The sequence below is a fragment of the Chiloscyllium plagiosum genome, chromosome 1, assembly GCF_004010195.1.
Source record: "Chiloscyllium plagiosum isolate BGI_BamShark_2017 chromosome 1, ASM401019v2, whole genome shotgun sequence".
Taxonomy (NCBI): Eukaryota; Metazoa; Chordata; class Chondrichthyes; order Orectolobiformes; family Hemiscylliidae; genus Chiloscyllium; species Chiloscyllium plagiosum.
Genome location: NC_057710.1, coordinates 156,439,428 through 156,457,306, shown reverse-complemented (window position 1 = coordinate 156,457,306; position 17,879 = coordinate 156,439,428). Strand labels below are relative to the sequence as shown.

The 17,879-nt window shown below is 42.6% G+C and overlaps 1 protein-coding gene across 6 annotated transcripts in view; it reads left to right on the top strand.

Annotated features, from left to right (window-relative positions):
• Positions 1–17,879, top strand: part of dchs2 (dachsous cadherin-related 2) — a 141,082-nt gene that overhangs the window by 48,794 nt on the left and 74,409 nt on the right. For all 6 annotated transcript variants that reach the window (XM_043700198.1, XM_043700192.1, XM_043700206.1 and 3 more), the window contains exon 6: positions 3,718–3,905. In XM_043700198.1, coding sequence (XP_043556133.1) covers positions 3,718–3,905 — 188 coding nt within the window. The remainder of the gene's footprint in view (positions 1–3,717; positions 3,906–17,879) is intronic.

The window sequence follows — 17,879 nt, the reverse complement described above, 5'->3', positions numbered from 1 at the left end:
CTCTTGCTGAGATATTTGTATCATCGATAGTCACAGGTGAGATGCCGGAAGACTGGAGGTTGGCAAACGTGGTGCCACTGTTTAAGAAGGGCAGTAAAGACAAGCCAGGACATTGATTAGGCCACTGTTGGAATATTGCATGCAATTCTGGTCTCCTTCCTATCGGAAAGATGTTGTGAAACTTGAAAGGCTTCAGAAAAGATTTACAAGGATGTTGCCAGGTTTGGAGGATCTGAGCTACAGGGAGAGGCTGAACAGGCTGGGGCTGTTTTCCCTGGAGTCTCGGAGGCTGAGGGGTGAGCTTATAGAGGTTTACAAAATTATGAGGGGCATGGATAGGATAAATAGGCAAAGTCTTTTCCCTGGGGTCGGTGAGTCCAAAACTAGAGGGCATAGGTTTAGAGTGAGAGGGGAAAGATATAAAAGAGACCTAAGGGGCAACGTTTTCACGCAGAGGGTGTATGGAATGAGCTGCTAGAGGATGTGGTGGAGGCTGGTACAATTGCAACATTTAGGAGGCATTTGGATGGGTATATGAATAGGAAGGGTTTGGAGGGATATGGGCCAGGTGCTGGTAGGTGGGACTAGATTGGGTTGGGATAACTGGTCGGCATGGACGGGTTGGACCGAAGGGTCTGTTTCCATGCTGTATATCTCTATGACTCTATGACTGGCAGCTTAATGTTCCAGGATACAAATGCTACAGGAAGGACAGAAAGTGAAGCAAGAGAGGAGGGGGGAGTGGCATTTTTGATCAGGGATAGCATCACAGCTGTACTGAGGGAGGATATTTCCGGAAATACATCCAGGGAAGTTATTTGGGTGGAACTGAAAAATAAGAAAGGGATGATCAACTTATTGGGATTGTATTATTGACCCTCTGATAGTCACAGGGAAATTGAGAAACAAGTTTGTAAAGAGAACTCAGTTCCCTGTAAGAATAATAGGGTGGTTATGGTAGGGGATTTTAACTTTTCAAACATAGACTGGGACTGCCACAGTGTTAAGGGTTTAGATGGATACAAATTTGTTAAGTGTGTACAAGAAATATTTCTGATTTAGTCTGTGGATGTACCTACTAGAGCAGGTGCAAAACGTGACCTACTCTTGGGAAATAAGGCATGGCAGGTGACTGAGGTGTCAGTGGGGGAGCACTTTGGGGCAGCAACCATAATCAATTAGTTTTAAACAGTAATGGAAAAGGATAGATGGGATCTAAAAGTTGAAGTTTTAAATTGGAGAAAGGCCAATTTTGACGGTATTAGGCAAGAACTTTCAAAAGCTGATTGGGGGCAGATGTTTGCAGATAAAGAGACGCTGGAACATGGGAAGCCTTCAGAAATGAGGTAACGAGAGTCCAGAGAAAGTATATTCCTGTTAAAGTGAAAGGAAAGGCTGGTAGGTGTAAGGAATGCTGGATGACTAAAGAAATTAAGGGTTTGGTGAAGAAAAATAAGGAAGCATATGTCAGGTATAAACAGGATAGATTGAGTGAATCCTGAGAAGAGTATAAGGGCATTCGGAGTATACTTAAGAGAGAAATCAGGAGGGCAAAACGGGGACATGAGATAGCTTTGGCAAATAGAGTTAAGGAGAATCCAGAGGAATTTTACAAATACATTAAGGACAAAAGGGTAACAAGGGAGAGAATAGGGTCCCTAAAAGATCAGCAAGGCGGCCTTTGTTTGGAGCTGCAGGAGATAGGGCAGATACCAAATGAGTATTTTGCATCAGTATTTACTGTGGAAAAGGACATGGAAGATGTAGAATGTAGGGAAATAGATGGTGACATCTTGAAAAATGTCCATATTACAGAGAAGCAAGTACTGGATGTCTTGAAACACATGAAAGTGGATAAATCCCCAGGAACTGATCAGGTGTACCCTAGAGCTCTGTGGGAAGCTAGGGAGGTGAGTGCTGGGCCTCTTGCTGAGATATTTGCATCATAGATAGTCACAGGTGAGGTGCCGGAAGACTGGAGGTTGGCTAACATGGTGCCACTGTTGAAGAAAGGTGGTAAGGACAAGCCAGGGAACTATAGACCAGTGAGCCTGATGTCGGTGGTGAGCAAGTTGTTGGAGGGAATCCTGAGGGACAGGATGTATATGAATTTGGAAAGGTAAGGACTGATGAATTTGGAAAGGTAAGGAAAGGTAAGGTAGGGATAGTCAACATGGCTTTGTGCGTGGGAAATCATGTCTCACAAACTTGATTGAGTTTTTTTAATAAGTAACAAAAAGGACTGACGAAGGCAGAGTGGTAGATGTGATCTATATGGACTTCAGTAAAGCGTTCGAAAAGGATCCCCATGGGAGACTGATTAGCAAGATTCGATCTCATGGAATACAGGGAGAACTAGCCATTTGGATACAGAACTGGCTCAAAGGTAGAAGATGGGGTTGTGGTGGAGGGTTGTTTTTTAGACTGGAGGACTGCAACTAGGTGCTGGGTCCATTACTTTTCATCATTTATTTAAATGATTTGGATGTAGGCATAAGAGGTACAGTTAATAAGTTTGCAGATGACACCAAAATTGGAGGTGTATTGGACAGCGAAGAAGGTTACCTCAGATTACAACGGGATCTTGATCAGATCAGCCAATGGGCTGAGAAGTGGCAGATGGAGATAAATGTGAGGTGCTGCATTTTGGGAAAGCAAATCTTCGCAGGACTTATGCACTTAATGGTAAAGTTTGAAGGAGTGTTGCTGAACAAAGAGACCTTGGAGTGCAGGTTCATAGCTCCTTGAAAGTGGAGTCGCAGGTAGATAGGACAGTGAAGAAGGCATTTGGTATGTTTTCCTTTATTGGTCAGAGTATTGAGTACAGGAGGTGGGAGGTCATATTGTGGCTATACAGGACATTGGTTAGGCCACTGTTGCATGCAGTTCTGGTCTCCTTCCTAACGGAAAGATGTTATGAAATTTGAAAGGGTTCAGAAAAGATTTACAAGGATGTTGCCAGGGTTGGAGGATTGAGCTATAGGGGGAGGTTGAATAGGCTGGGGCTGTTTTCTCTGGAGCATCAGAGGCTGAGGGGTAACCTTAGAGAGGTTTAGAAAATTATGAGGGGCATGGATAAGATAAATAGACAAAGTCTTTTCCCTAGAGTGGGGCAGTCCAGAACTAGAGGGCATAGATTTAGCGTGAGAGGGAAAGATATAAAAGAGACCTAAGGAGCAATGTTTTCACGCAGAGGATGGTACGTGGATGGAATGAGCTGCCAGAGGAAGTGGTGGAGGCTGGTACAATTGCAACATTTAAAAAGCATCTGGATGGGTATATGAATAGGAAAAGTTTGGAGGAATATGGGCCGGATGCTGGAAGGTGGGACAAGATTAGGTTGGGATATCTAGTCGGCATTAACAAGTTGGATCAAAGGGTGTGTTTCTCTGCTGTACATCTCTATGACTCTAATTAGAGTCCTACTGGATTCTAACACTGGTTAAGGCTGCTCTTCCTTAATTGAAGTGCCTCTGACAATTAAATATAATGACAAAACCATACAGGCTCACATATGGTTTGGAGTAGGCACCCGATGACTGTTGATGTTCATGTCTGTACACTAGCAATAGTCACTGGATCAAGAGAAAAAGGACGAAAGCTAGAAGCTAAAGCAAAATTGCATGTTTGTTCATGGATATTTATGCATGTTGATAAATTTGATACTGATGTAGAAATATATATTCGTCACTTTTTTTGTCTACACTTATTTTCCAGGCGAAATTATTAACTGGGTTGCATTAGATCGGGAGCAGCATATTCACCACCAGTTATCTGTACTCGTTACTGATCATGGTGTGCCTCGACAAAATGCCTCCACTACTATTTATATCACAGTCTCTGACATTAATGATAATAGACCACTATTTTCTTACCCTGGACCTAGCCGTGAATTCTTTATCAAGGTATGTACATAGATTTATACACTGCATTAGATTTTAGCAGCTAAATTAATGCACTGTGTCAATACCATTGCTGGGAAATAACAAAGATCTGTCAAAATATACTGGTTTTTGGTTTTATTCAAAGAATTTAATTAAACATATGGGCTATATTTTCATTATTTGTTTTGGCTAAACTTGCCTACTGTGCTGCACAGAATTCTGCAACAGAAACTAAGAATCAAGCATTTACTTTGTGCTTGCATGCAGTTTATTTTTGTATATTCCTAATCATATTGTAGCTTTTTTAACATCATTCTTCTATGAATACTGGATTTGCCTGAAAATTATGTGGTAACTAATTCTCACAATACTTTAGTCTTGACATGATTTTGACATTGTGTTAAGAAAGTGATCTCAATATATAGACATTTAACTCAAATTCTGATCTCTGCTGTTTTCATATTGATGTTGCTGGAGGGTGTGGCATGGTGGTGGGGTGGTGAGAGGCATCGGGGGCATTAGTAGAATGATTTCTAGCAGTCTCCGATTGAGTGATTTCTAATGCCTGCTTTTACTTCGGGACACCTGATAAAAACAATGCTATAGTTTGAAATTGTGGCAACTGAAATGATATTCCCTAATGTTACAGTGTCATGGAGACATATATTGCCACCATATAGGAGATTGTTATTGTAAATATATGAGAAGATACTGGAATCTAAAATTATCTTGTTCACTTATTCTTATTCATTTCTTATTCACTTGCACCATAATTTTGTAAAAGGAACACAAATTTGACCAACAGATAAACATGCCAGATCCTACCCAAACAGGAATATGGATTATATTAGGAGGTCAAGATCACTGTCTCAGTGAGGACTCTTGTGGAGTGATCCCCAAGCAGGAACAACTGTGGGTGTACTTCTGAAATTTTCATTGGAGACCAGTATTTATACACTAGATAGCCACCTTTTTGAATCTGTAGTCCTTTGTAAGTTGTAGAAAAATATTTCTTTCCTTTGTGACTGTATCTTGAGTATTGAGTGCAGTTGTGGTCACCTTTAAGGAACACTATACTTGTCATACAGTGGTGCAATGGAGGTTCACCAGCCTGGGATAGTAGGACAATCCTATAAATAGAGGATACAGGGGTTGTATTCTCTGGAGTTTAGAGGAATGAGTTGTGATCTCCTAGAAATATACAAAAATCTTAAAGGGATAAACAGAGTAGATGCAGAAAGGATATTTCCCTTGACTTTGGGGCTTCAAACTAGAGAACACTGTCGCAGAATAAAAGGCCAGCCACTAAGTAATGAAATGAGGAGGAATCTCTTCACTTATATGGTGATGAATGTTTGGAATAGCATGGGAATATGAAATTGAAGTAACTGATCAACCATGATCTAGAATGGTGAAGCAGGCTTGATGATCTGAATGGCCTAATGAAGTTCCTGTGTTTACTTATTTTTTTCTGGCTAAGATTTCCAGTATAACTGTGTCATATGATTGTCCTAACTGTGTCTACATAATATGAACATAAGTGCAACATTTAAAAAGCTAGGCTAATCAATAGATTTCCAATAATATTGCAGTTAGAGTAACACCCTGAATTTACATTGTGGTGGTCCCACCCTGCTGCCATGATGGGAGCTATTAAAGGCATGCCTGAGCTTTCAGTCACAAACAAATGAGAAGAGGGTAGAGAAAGGCAGTTACTGGAGGTGGAAGTAAGCATTCTTTGTGATAGAGATGAAGTGGGTTTAAAGTTTAGCGCAGTCAGGTAACCAATATCATTAGAGACAAAAAAAACTGCAGATTTTGGAATCCAAGGCAGAAAAGCAGGAGGCTGGAAGAACACAGCAAGCCAGGTAGCATCAGGAGGTGGAGAAGTCAACATTTCGGGTATAACTCTTCTTCAGGATTGGAGGTTGGGGGAGCTGCAGATAAAGGGGGGTAGGGAAGGGTTTTGGGTGGGAAGAGGGGCGCAGTGGTGAAGTAGGGATAGATGAACACAGGTCGAGGGTACAACCTGGTTGGTCGATGGGAGGAATGACTCGGGTTCATAGCTGGAAGGAAGGGTCGTTCAGAGGAATGGAAGGGAGGGGGAGGGGCTGGGAAGGGTGTTGAGGGATGGGAAGGGAGGTTATTTGAAATTGGAGAACTCAATGTTGAGTCCTCCAGGTGGTAGGCTACCCAGGCAGAAGATGAGGTGGTGTTCCATCAGTTTGCAGTCTGATTCGCTGTGGCAATGGAGGAGCCCGAGGGTGGTCATGTCTGAAAGGGAGAGGGAGGGAAAATTAAAATGGGCGGTGACTGGAAGGTCAGAGCAGCTCTTGCGGGCCTGGTTGAGATACTCAGCGAAATGTGTCCTGAGTTTATGTTTGGTCTCACCGATGTAGAGAAGACTACATTGGGAGCACTGGATACAGTAAACTAGGCTGGAGGAGAGGCAGGTGAACCTGTGTCTGACCTGGAAGGACTGTTTGGGCCCCTGGATGGAGGTGAGTGGATGGTGTGCTGGCAAGTTTTTCATCTTTAACAAATGTCGGCTGCCAACAATCTGAACCCATCTGAGATAGTTGCATGGTATGGAGTATATAGCATGGACTAAGGACAGGACCTTACAATTGAAAATGTATAGCAGGAAATAATTGCAGTTCATCCAAAATAAATCTCACAGAAGTAATCTGACACTACATAAGTAGTCAAGAAGGTAAGAGAGATCATTGGAGATGTTAAAGCAGATACCATGCTTGTGGATGCCAAGAAATAGCAAGTAGATGAAGATGTGGGTAACAAGAAATATCTTTGGGGATCCCCAGATGAGCAGTGGGGATATGAAAATCTTGCCATGCCTGGTATTCTGACACATGCATGCACCTGGCAGGCTGCTCATACACCATGTAAGTATTTATCATTGCAGATACAGCGAATAGGCAGAGCTTACCCCTTCTACCAATGGTCTGCTTGTCTTGTAGAGAATGGTGCAAAAATATTTGCACATGTAGAAACTATGAGCAGCAGTAGATAATTGGGTCTTTCAAGCTTGCTCCACCATTCAGTATGACTTTGGCTGATCCTCCATCGTAATATCATATTCTTGCTTTCTTTCTATTCCCTTTGACATATTTTAATATCTAAAAAATATATCAATTTCTTTCTCAAATATACTTAGTGACCTGAGCTCCACAGCCTTCTGTGGTAGTGAATTCCACAGTTTGATCACTATCTGAGTGAAGAAATGTTTCCTCTTCTCAGTCTTAAATGGCCTACCCCATTTTGAAAACATGACCCTTGGTTAGAACCATACTGTCCACACTGACCCAAAACAACCAAAAAACAAGATACCTTGTCTAATCCCATCTTCCTGCACAGTGCCTGTAGCCCTGCAGATTACAGCAGTTAAAGTTCACATCCACGGTCCCTTTTAAATGAGTTTAGGATCTCTGCTTCCACCACCAACTCAGACAGCAAATTCCAAACACCCACTATTCTCTGCATAAAAAAGGCTTTCCTCATGACCCCTCTAACCCTTCTGCATCTTAGCTTAAATCTGTGACCCCTGGTTTTTGAACTCTGCCTCGGGAAACAGATTCTTCCTGTCTATCTATATCCCTCACAATTTTATATACCTCAATCATGTCACCCCTCAGCCTTTTCTGTTCCAAAGAAAACAACCCTAACCTCTCCAATCTCTTAGCTACAATTCTCCAGCCCTGGCAACATTCTAGTAAATCTTCTCTGCATCCTCCTCAGAACAGTTATGTCCTTTCTGTAATGTGGTGCCCGGAACTGCATTTAATATTCCAGTTGTGGCCTCACCAGTATCTTCATCATTATGCCCCCACTTTTGTATTGTGTACTTCTGCCAATCAAGGAGCACATTTCAGATGCCTCCTTTACAAATCTTGACTACTTGTACTGCTATCTTTAGAGACCTGTGCACTTGCAGACCAAGGTGTCTCACTTCATTGACCCCTGTCAATATTTTCTTGTTTATTATATGTTCCCTCTGTGCATTACCTCACACTTTTCAGAGTTGAACTCCATCTGCCACTTTCCAGCCCACTTCATCAACCCATCTCTATCATTTTGGAGCTTACAGCTAATGTTTGTGTTTTCTGCAAATTTCCAAATGTCCCCCCACATTCAAGTTTAAATCATCAATGTGTAAAACAAACAGCAGGGATCCCAACACTGAGCCCTGAAGAATGCCACTTGAAACACCGTTCTATTCACAAAGGCAACCTTTGTCTCCTGTTACCAAACAAACTTTGGATCCAAATTGACATGTTACACTGTGTCCAATGGGGTTTTACTTTTTTGACCAGTTAGCCATGTGGGATTTTGTTAATTGTGGGCGGCACGGTGGCACAGTGGTTAGCACTGCTGCCTCACAGCCGGGTTCAATTCCCGCCTCAGGCGACTGACTGTGTGGAGTTTGCACATTCTCCCCGTGTCTGCGTGGGTTTCCTCCGGGTGCTCCGGTTTCCTCCCACAGTCCAAAAGATGTGCAGGGTCAGGTGAATTGGCCATGCTAAATTGCCCGTAGTGTTAGGTAAGGGGTAAATGTAGGGGTATGGGTGGGTTTCGCTTCGGCGGGTCGGTGTGGACTTGTTGGGCCGAAGGGCCTGTTTCCACACTGTAATGTAATCTAAATCTAAAATCCACATAGACAGCATCCACTATACCACTGTCACCAATCCTCTTGTCACTTACTCAAAGAATTCAAACAAATTTCTAATACATGACCTTCTAGATTCCCAACCAAGGAAAACATCCTTCCTAAATATGATCTGTGCAGCCCTATTACAATTTTGTTTCAATCAGATTCCCTCCCATTCTTCTAATCTCTAGCAAATACATGCTCAGTTGAATTAATCTCTCCTCATAAGACAGTTTTTCCATCCTCGATATTAGCCTACTGAACCCTTGCTGCACCTTCTCTATAGCAAATGTATCCTCTCTTAGTAGGGAGTCCAAAACTACAGCAATACTCTAGGTATAGTATGGTCCTGTATAATTGCAGTGGGGATATCCCTATTTCTCAACTCAAATCCTCTCGTAATGATAGACGACATACCATTTGCTTTTCTAATTGTTAGCTACAACTGCCTGTTTACTTTCATAAGAATATAAGAAATAGGAAATAGGGGGAGCATGGTGGCACAGTGGTTAGCACTGCTGCCTCACTGTGCCAGGGAGCTGGGTTCAATTCCAGCATTGGGTGATTGTCTTTGTGGAGTTTGCACATTCTCGTTGTGTCTGTGTGGGTTTCCATCTGGTGCTCTGGTTTCTTCCTACAGTCCAAAGATGTGCAGGTTAACCATGTTAAATTGCCCCATAGTATTCAGATGAGATGGGGTAACTATAGTAAAGTATGGGTTACAGTGACAGAGCAGGATGCTCTTCGGAGGATCGGTATAGCTGGCAATTCAGCCTCTGAAGTCTGGTCCACTATTTAATACGATCATGATCTCATCTTGGCCTCAACTCCACTTTCCTGCCTGCTCTCCATAACCTTTCAACAGATTACTAATTAAAAATCTGTCTATCTCCTCCTTAAATTTACTCAGTGCTTCAACCTCCACTGTGCTCTGGGATAATGAATACCACAGATTCAGAATCCTTTGAGAGAAGTGGATTCTTCCTCATCTCTATTTTAAATCGGTTACTTCTTATCTTTAAACTATGACCTCTCATTCTGGATTGCTCCACCAAAAGGAACATGCATCCCTTTGTCAATCCCCTGTAATATCTCAAATACCTCAATTAATTCTCCTCCCATTCTTCTAAAATTTAGAAAGTATAAACCTAAATCACTTAATGTGTCTTTGTATGACAAACCCTTCATCTCAGAAATCAATCTAACTATCCTCCTCTGAACTGCCTCCAATGCAACTGCACTCCTGCTCAAGTAAGGGGGCCAAAACTATATACTATACTCCAGGTACCATCTTACTGATGCCTTGTACAGTTTCAGAAACACGTCCCTATATTAATACCCTATTCATTTATCAATAAGTGCCAAAATAACATTTGCTCTCTTTATTACTTGCTGTATTTGCACGCTGATTTTCTGTGATTTATGCACAAGGACACCCAGATCCCTCTGCACTGAAGAATTTTGAAGTTTCTCTGTTCTTAGATATATGTTACCTTTCTATTCTTCTGACCAAAAAGGATAATCTTATACTTATCCACAATTAAACTCCATCTGCCAAGTTTTGAAAATTAACCATATCTACTCATAGGTTTTTTTATTCTTTTGTTGCAATTTATTTTGCCACCTATTTTAGTGTCATCTGAAAATTTAGCTATTGTACCTTCTATCCCTGCATCCAAGTCATTACTATAGATTGTAAAAGGTTGGGGCCCAAGGACCGAACTTTGTAGCACCCCATTGCCTTGCCAATCAGAAAAAGATACATTTATCCCAACTCTTTGCTTTCTGATACTTAGCTAAAATTCTGTCCAAGGGAATATATGACTCCAACTCCACGTGATGTTAAGGATCTTTCATTAATATGTGTATAAGGGCACCCAGATCTCTTTGTATATCTACATTTCCCAGTACTTAAGTAATACTTTAGCTTTCTGTTTTCACATTGAACTGTATAACATCTTATTTGTCTATATTACACCACATCTGCCATGTGTTTGCCCAGACACTCAGCTTGTCTTGATCACCCTGAAGCCTTTTTGCATCCTGCCAACAACTCACAATCCCATTTAGTTTTGTGTCATCAGCAAACATGGAAATATTGTATTTTGCTCCCTTATCGAAATAATTAATATATGTCATGAATAGCTGGGGTCCAAGTATTGATCCCTGTAGTACACCATTAGTCACCACTTGCCATCTGGAAAAAGATGTGTTTATTCCCACTCTGTTTCTGGTCTGTCAACCAATTCTTAGTGCCTGCTTGTATATTAACTATAATCTGTTATGTTTTAATTTTGCCCGCTAGTCTTTTCTGTGGGACCTTATCCAAAGCCTTCTCGAAATCCAAATCCATGACATTTGCTGAATCTTCCTTATTTATTTATTCTATTTACATCATCAAAAAAATCTTCGCTAGATTAGTTAGGTATGATTTCCACTTCAGAAATCCATGCTGACTTTTTTAGTTCCTTACTGCTTCTTATGTTTGTTTTAGTTAAGGATTGAAGGCTTTGTATCTTAATGCATGAAGCATTCAAAATAAGCTAGATGAACTGAAGCGCAAATTGATGTAAATGAATATGATAGCCATTATAGAAACATGGTTAAAAAGAGATCAACACTCGGAGCTTAACATTCAGGAATGTTTGACCTTTCAGAGAGACAGGAGGGATGGAAAATGTAGTGAGGTTGTAATGTTAATAAGAAATGAAGTGAGGTCAGTTGTGAGAGATGACTTAGGCTTTGGTGATATAAGGTCTATTTGGATGGAAGTGACAAATATTTGTGGTCCCAGCACTGATCCCTGTGGAACCCCACTGGTTATAGGCCACCAACCTGATAAAAAAAAGTGCCATATCCCCTTGCTAGAGAGAAGACATTAGTAAGAGGAGTGTAAAAACTCCCAAACAGTAGCCACTCTGCGGAAAAAGCTATAAATCAACAAATAATAGGAGCATGTAAAAAAGAATAAAACAATAATTATGACTTCAATCTTCATGTTGATTGGATTAATTAAATTGGAAAGGGTAGCTATGACAACAAATTCATTGAGTGGCATTAGGTATTTTTTTCCAAGGGTAATATGTCATGGAGCCAACCAGGGAGCAGGCTAACTTAAATCTGTTATGGATAATAAGATGAGCTTAATAAATGACCTTTGAGTAAAAGGTGTCCTAGGAAGCAGTGATCATCACATGATAGAATTTAATATTCAGTTTGAAACAACTGTCAATCAGAAACAACTGTGTTTAACTTGGGAATTATAATGAAATGAGGATTGAGTTAGTTAAATTGAAGTATGCGGGATAGATTAACATTAATGACAGTAAGCAAGCAGAGGCACACATTTAAAGAGGTCATTCATGACTCAGCAAAAATATATAATTGGGAATGATTCTAAGAGAGAGATAAACGAACCATTGCTAACCAAGGAAGTTTAAGAATGTTAAGTTGAAACAGAAAGCATTTAAGGAGGCCAAAGTTAGTGATAATTTTGAAGATTGGGATAAATTCAGAATCCAGGAAAAGGAGGACTAACCAATAATAAAGATAGAGAAAATAAACTACGAGGGTAAAGTAGCGAGGAATATAAAAACTGACAATAAGATCATCTTTAAATTAAAAAAAAGAAGAGAAAGGTCAAAGTCAATGTAGGCCCCTCAGAAAATGAATCTAGGGAGATGATTTTGGGGAACAAGGGTGTGACAGCTTGTATCCTAGGAATGTAAAAGAGGAAGCTATAGAGATCGTGGATGTATTGGTTGTAATTTTCCAAAACTTGCTGGATTCTGGAGAAGTACTAGAGGATGGGCCGGGTGCTGGCAGGTGGGATTAGATTGGGTTGGGATATTTGGTCGGCATGGACGGGTTGGACCAAGGGATCTGTTTCCATCCTGTACATCTCTATGACTCTATGACTGGACACCCCATTCAATAAGAGAAGGAGGAAAAAAGTAGGTAACTCCAGGCCAATTAGGCAAACATCTGTTATTGGAAAAATATTGGAATCAATTATCATGGAAGTAACAGCAGAAAAATTGGGTAATATAATCTACTCATGCAGAGCTGGCATGACTTCATGGATGGGAAACTATCTGATTGACTTCTAAAAGTTTTCGAAGGAAGGCTCAATCAGAGTGGATAGAGGAGATCCAGCAGATGTATTGTTTGGATTTCCAGAAGGCATTTGACAAGGTTCCTCACAAAAGATTATATCATAAAATTGGTGTTGGCTCGTGATGTTGGAGGTAGTACATTGGCAATGATAGAAAATTGGTTTGTGGGCAGGAAACAGCCTGGGGATATGGCACTTTTTTATCAGGTTGGTGGCCTATCACCAGTGGGGTTCCACAGAGATCAGTGCTGGGACCACAAATGTTTATGCTGTACAGAGGAACCTCGATTATCTGAATGAGATGGGCGGGCACTATTTCATTCAGATAATTGATTATTCGGTTAATTGATTCAATGCCTTTCCTCTGGGGCTCAGAGTTTTCTATAAAGTCCGCTCCCCATTCAGGAGAGTAGGCAGCCGAACACCGTGCGCGAGCCCCCACCACCCCTAGTCTGCCCGAGCACCCCACCTGTGTCCAACACTGCCCCGCATCCGCCCCAACCCCCTCCCCGTGCGACCCATTCAACACCAATCCCCCGCCCACCCCAACCCCATCCTACACCGCCCCCACCCCATCTGCCCCTCAACCCTGTTCAACAGCGCCCCGCATCCACCCCCACTGCGACTCCCTGTCGCCCCCTCCCCCCCGCCGCTCCCCGTGCGCTCCCGTCCAACACCAGCCCCTGTCCGCCAGCATGGCTGACACCCCTTCGCATATGTGAATGCATTCACTCACCTTAGTCTCTGTTTAATAACCAGGCACACAGTCTACCTCTTCTTGGGCTATATCACATCTAAACACCTTCCAAATTAGAACTGTCCTCAGAGTCCACTGCATCTTGTCATTGTTCAGTACTGTCACAACACTGCTTAACTTAAACCAGCAACACAGAAAAGATTTATCTCATGCAGTTGTCTGTGAAAATTCGAGAGGCCATGAACTATTTAAAGTAAAAAGGAACAACTTTATTTCTTAAAGTATAACCAAGAATAATTAACTAGCAAGTATTTACAACTCCTTCCTCTAACCTATCTTTTACTTTTCCAGCTACAGTACTGGTCTGATAAAAATCCCGATTAAGATTTACAAAACAAAACTTCTTATCTCAAAACCAGACAACTTTCAGTTCTTCTCTGTATTCCTGTCTTCTTTTCGTGTTGGGGATTCTGCTTCACAGGTCAATAAAGATACCTTTAAGAGAGCTATTTTTTAGGCAGTCTTTACATGCTGGTGCCTTGGCAGTTCTCCTCTCAACTGTTCAATTTCCCCGATCTTATCCTCTCAAAGCATCGAATTGGCTTTTAAGATTGTCAATATACTCAATTCAAACTAGATTGGAGTTGTCTTTTTTGGGGGTATAATTTAAATTGATTGGCTTAATTTGAATCTGTTTTTGACTAGAGGTAACCAGCTACCCTAACTGCTGGTCCAAAAGGTTACATTATATCTTTTTCCAGCGCACTTAGTGCTGTCAGGTAGTTCTGTTGCTTTTAACTCTCTTAACGGTATTGTACGCCCACATCTTCATAACAGCAGGGAACCTAAATAATTGTGGCAAACAATCGGATGAATTCAAACATAAATGTCACCTTTATTTACAGATTGAAAAAGCGAACAAAAACAAAGCCAATAGATGCTGAACATTGCTCTTAGAATCCCAACCAACTTAGGAATCATGACTGGCAAACAGAACACAATAATTGTACAATGCACTCAGATCTCTTCTGTTGGAAGCAGATGTCACTGAGGTTCAAACTGGCATGTAATGGTCATCAAAGCTAGGCTCTGACATTGTCAGCTTTAATGCCCTCATCAACTTCCTTGGGAGATTATTCCTGTTTCCAAGGTGACATTCGGCATCCAGAATGTCACCTTGTTGTTTGCCGCAGTTGTGCACAGCATACTGTGCCAGGAAGACGTGGTGTGCTGTGGCTGAACTATAATGGAAGACCCAGAGACCAGCTCAAACAGTAGAAATACATCTTTAGTAGCTTTGTTCTCTACTCTACCATAGCGCTGGCTGAGGCATGTACAGCATTGTTTTTGTGCTGTGCATCAGTCTGTGGAGCCGTGCAGACATGTCATCAGTCATGGTTGCAGTAGGTAGCCCTTGTTTCCATACTAACCAGCCTTGAAAAAACTTTGTACCCTCAAATATGTCAGATACTGATCAGGAATGTACCAATCATGGCAGCTGCACAACCTCCAGGACATGGTACTGGTGATCACAGATCACTTGATATTAATTGCATGGAACCCCTTTCCATTGCTGAATTCCACAGAGTTGTGATAAAACCCTCTCAGGGCCATGTGAATGGCACCTGGGGGAGCCCAGCTATGTTTCGGAATCCAACTGTTTAGCTGCAGCACTGACCTCATCTTGGGGAACATGATGAACCAGTGTGATCTTGTCTAGATGGTATTAGTCATTGTCCTGATGCATTTGTAGGTGCACAACTGAAGGATCCCATGCAGGTTAGCTGTAGGCTCCCTGTAAGAAGCCAGTCACATTGAAGTTGAGTGCTTCACAGCCACCAGGAAGGGATGGTCCCCACTCTTGAAGCCCTTAGGACCTGCTCCATCTGGCAATATATTCAAATCATGCAAAACCATCATCATGGCCAGGAAATGGAGTCTGAGCCACCTGATTCCTGAGCATCCCATGCTTCATTAGTGGCCCTGTGCTGCATCTTCTCCTTGAGATAGGTGCTGTTCATCCTTCATGGAGGTCTGCTGCTGCTGCTGCTCGACTTCCTGTTCATGTTGCATCTGTCTTCATCTTAGGTACGAAGTCACAATGATCAGTATGAGACCAGCAGAACGGCCTATCATTCTCATTGGGAAGGAAGTAAATTGGATACAAAAGTAGTGAAAGAGTTTCTTAAAGCTCAGAACACACATTGGTGATCAACCCTGCAGATTAGGGATGAGCACACCTCACGATAGAAATGACTTCCTTGGACATCTATGTTCCACCTCAGCATAAAAAATAGTCTGTTGAAGGAGCTGCGCTGATTGACGATCACCATACATCAGTGCCAATGGACTGCCTCCAGCACGAATAACAACCCTCCCCCCCCCAACCCTACATTCACTTAAGTCATTGAACCTGACATTACGTTCATCATATATAACCAGCACACTTGCAATACCAAGGAGGTCTTATACCTTGTCTGTTCCACACAGGACCTTTCGAAGTTGCAGTAATATTAGTTGTTGGTCATATTTCAGCACTAGCCTTCGATACCATTATTACTGAGGATTACAACGTTACTAAAATTCCCAGAATTAATTTGCACGTACCAATAACGTGTGCCTCATCAACTCTGACCAGCATCTGACTTCTTGCATATGAAATGGATGATGTGATGATTGCAAATCCATTGTAACCTCACTTTGCAAGTGGCAGCTTCATGTTTTGGTCTCTACACTGTACAGCAAAGGTGAATCCTGTTCAGTCAGCCATCAAACTGGCATTACTGTGCGCAACCTGTGCACTGTTACAACCACTATTAATCAGGACTTTGCATCTAGAGAAAAGAAAATTATGTCCGATAATGTAGATTGTGCTGAACACCAACGGCACTAGGCACAATCTGGTCCTCAGGAACCTCTGCAGAACTTCTATCACCCCTATAATCTCACATTATCCCCAACAACTAATTGTTATCCATCCTCTCGATGAAGAGATCGTCGTGTTGAACTTTGTCTGTAACTGTCCTCGCTGCCCTGAACTCTAATATTACACCTTATAACTAAATTCTCCCATTATCTTCACAAATATTAGTGGACAGTCACCCAGAACTATATTTACTCCTGCCCTGTTAGTGATTTCAATGATCAATTTCTAGACATCTCTGGCCAGACCCCCATCAGCTGTGTTTGTAGCTCCCCAACTAATGGTACGCAATTCCCCTGACTATTTGTGCTGGCCGTACAGCAACGACTACTGAACACTCCACTTCTCCCCTCAAACTGTACAGACAGACCTTTGGATTGTGAGCATTTCAAATCAAAAACTGACCAGGACAGAGCCCTAGACTGTGTGCGAACTGTGGCCTTGACCCATACCCATTGATTGAGGACTATCTACCGCCAGTTTCTAACATGTCTCAGCGTGTTGTTCATCATGATATTCTCGTTCATGCAAGCTGTCCATTGAATGTCTGTTTTATCTTTAGTATGGAGAAAATGAGGACTGCAGATGCTGGAGATCAGAGCTGAAAAATGTGTTGCTGGAAAAGGGCAGCAGGTCAGGCAGCATCCAAGGAGCAGGAGAATCAACGTTTTGGGGATAAGCCCTTCTTCAGGAATGAGGAAAGTGTGCCAAGCAGGCTAAGACAAAAGGTAGGGAGGAGGGACTTGGGGCAGGGGCGTTGGGAATGCGATAGGTGGAAGGAGGTTAAGGTGAGGGTGATAGGCAGGAGAGGGGTGGGTGCGAAGAGGTCAGGAAGAAGATTGCAGGTCAAGAAGGCGGTGCTGAGTCCGAGGGTTGGGACTGAGATAAGGTGGGGGAAGGGGAAATGAGGAAGCTGGAGAAATCTGCATTCATCCCTTGTGGTTGGAGGGTTCCTAGGCAGAAGATGAGCCGCTCTTCCTCCAGGCGTCGTGTTGCCATGGTCTGGCGATGGAGGAGGCTAAGGACCTGCATGTCAAAAGTGTTTCACCACGGGGCGGTTGGGTTGGTTGGTGCGGGTGTCCCAGAGGTGTTCTCTGAAATGTTCCGCAAGTAGGCAGCCTGTCTTCCCAATGTAGAGGAGGCCACATCAGATGGAAGTGGAGGCGATGCGGTGGAGAGCATCGTCAACTACGTCTGAGGGGAAATTGCGGTCTTTGAAGAAGGAGGCCATCTGGGTTGTTTGGAGGACCAATTCCAAGACCGGACAATCCAGATGGCCTCCACGTCCCGCTCCTCCGCCCTTGAACCCCGCCCCTCCAATTGCCACCAGGACAGAGCCCCACTGGTCCTCACCTACCACCCACCAACTTCCAGATACATCGTATCATCCTTTGTCATTTCCGCCACCTCCAAACAGACCCACCACCAAGGATATATTTCCCTCCCCTCCCCTATCAGCATTCCGGAAAGACCACTCCCTCCGCGACTCCCTTGTCAGGTCCACACCCCCCACCAACCTAACCCCACTCCCGGCACCTTCCCCTGCAACCACAAGAAATGCAAAACTTCCGCCCACACCTCCCCCCTCACTTCCC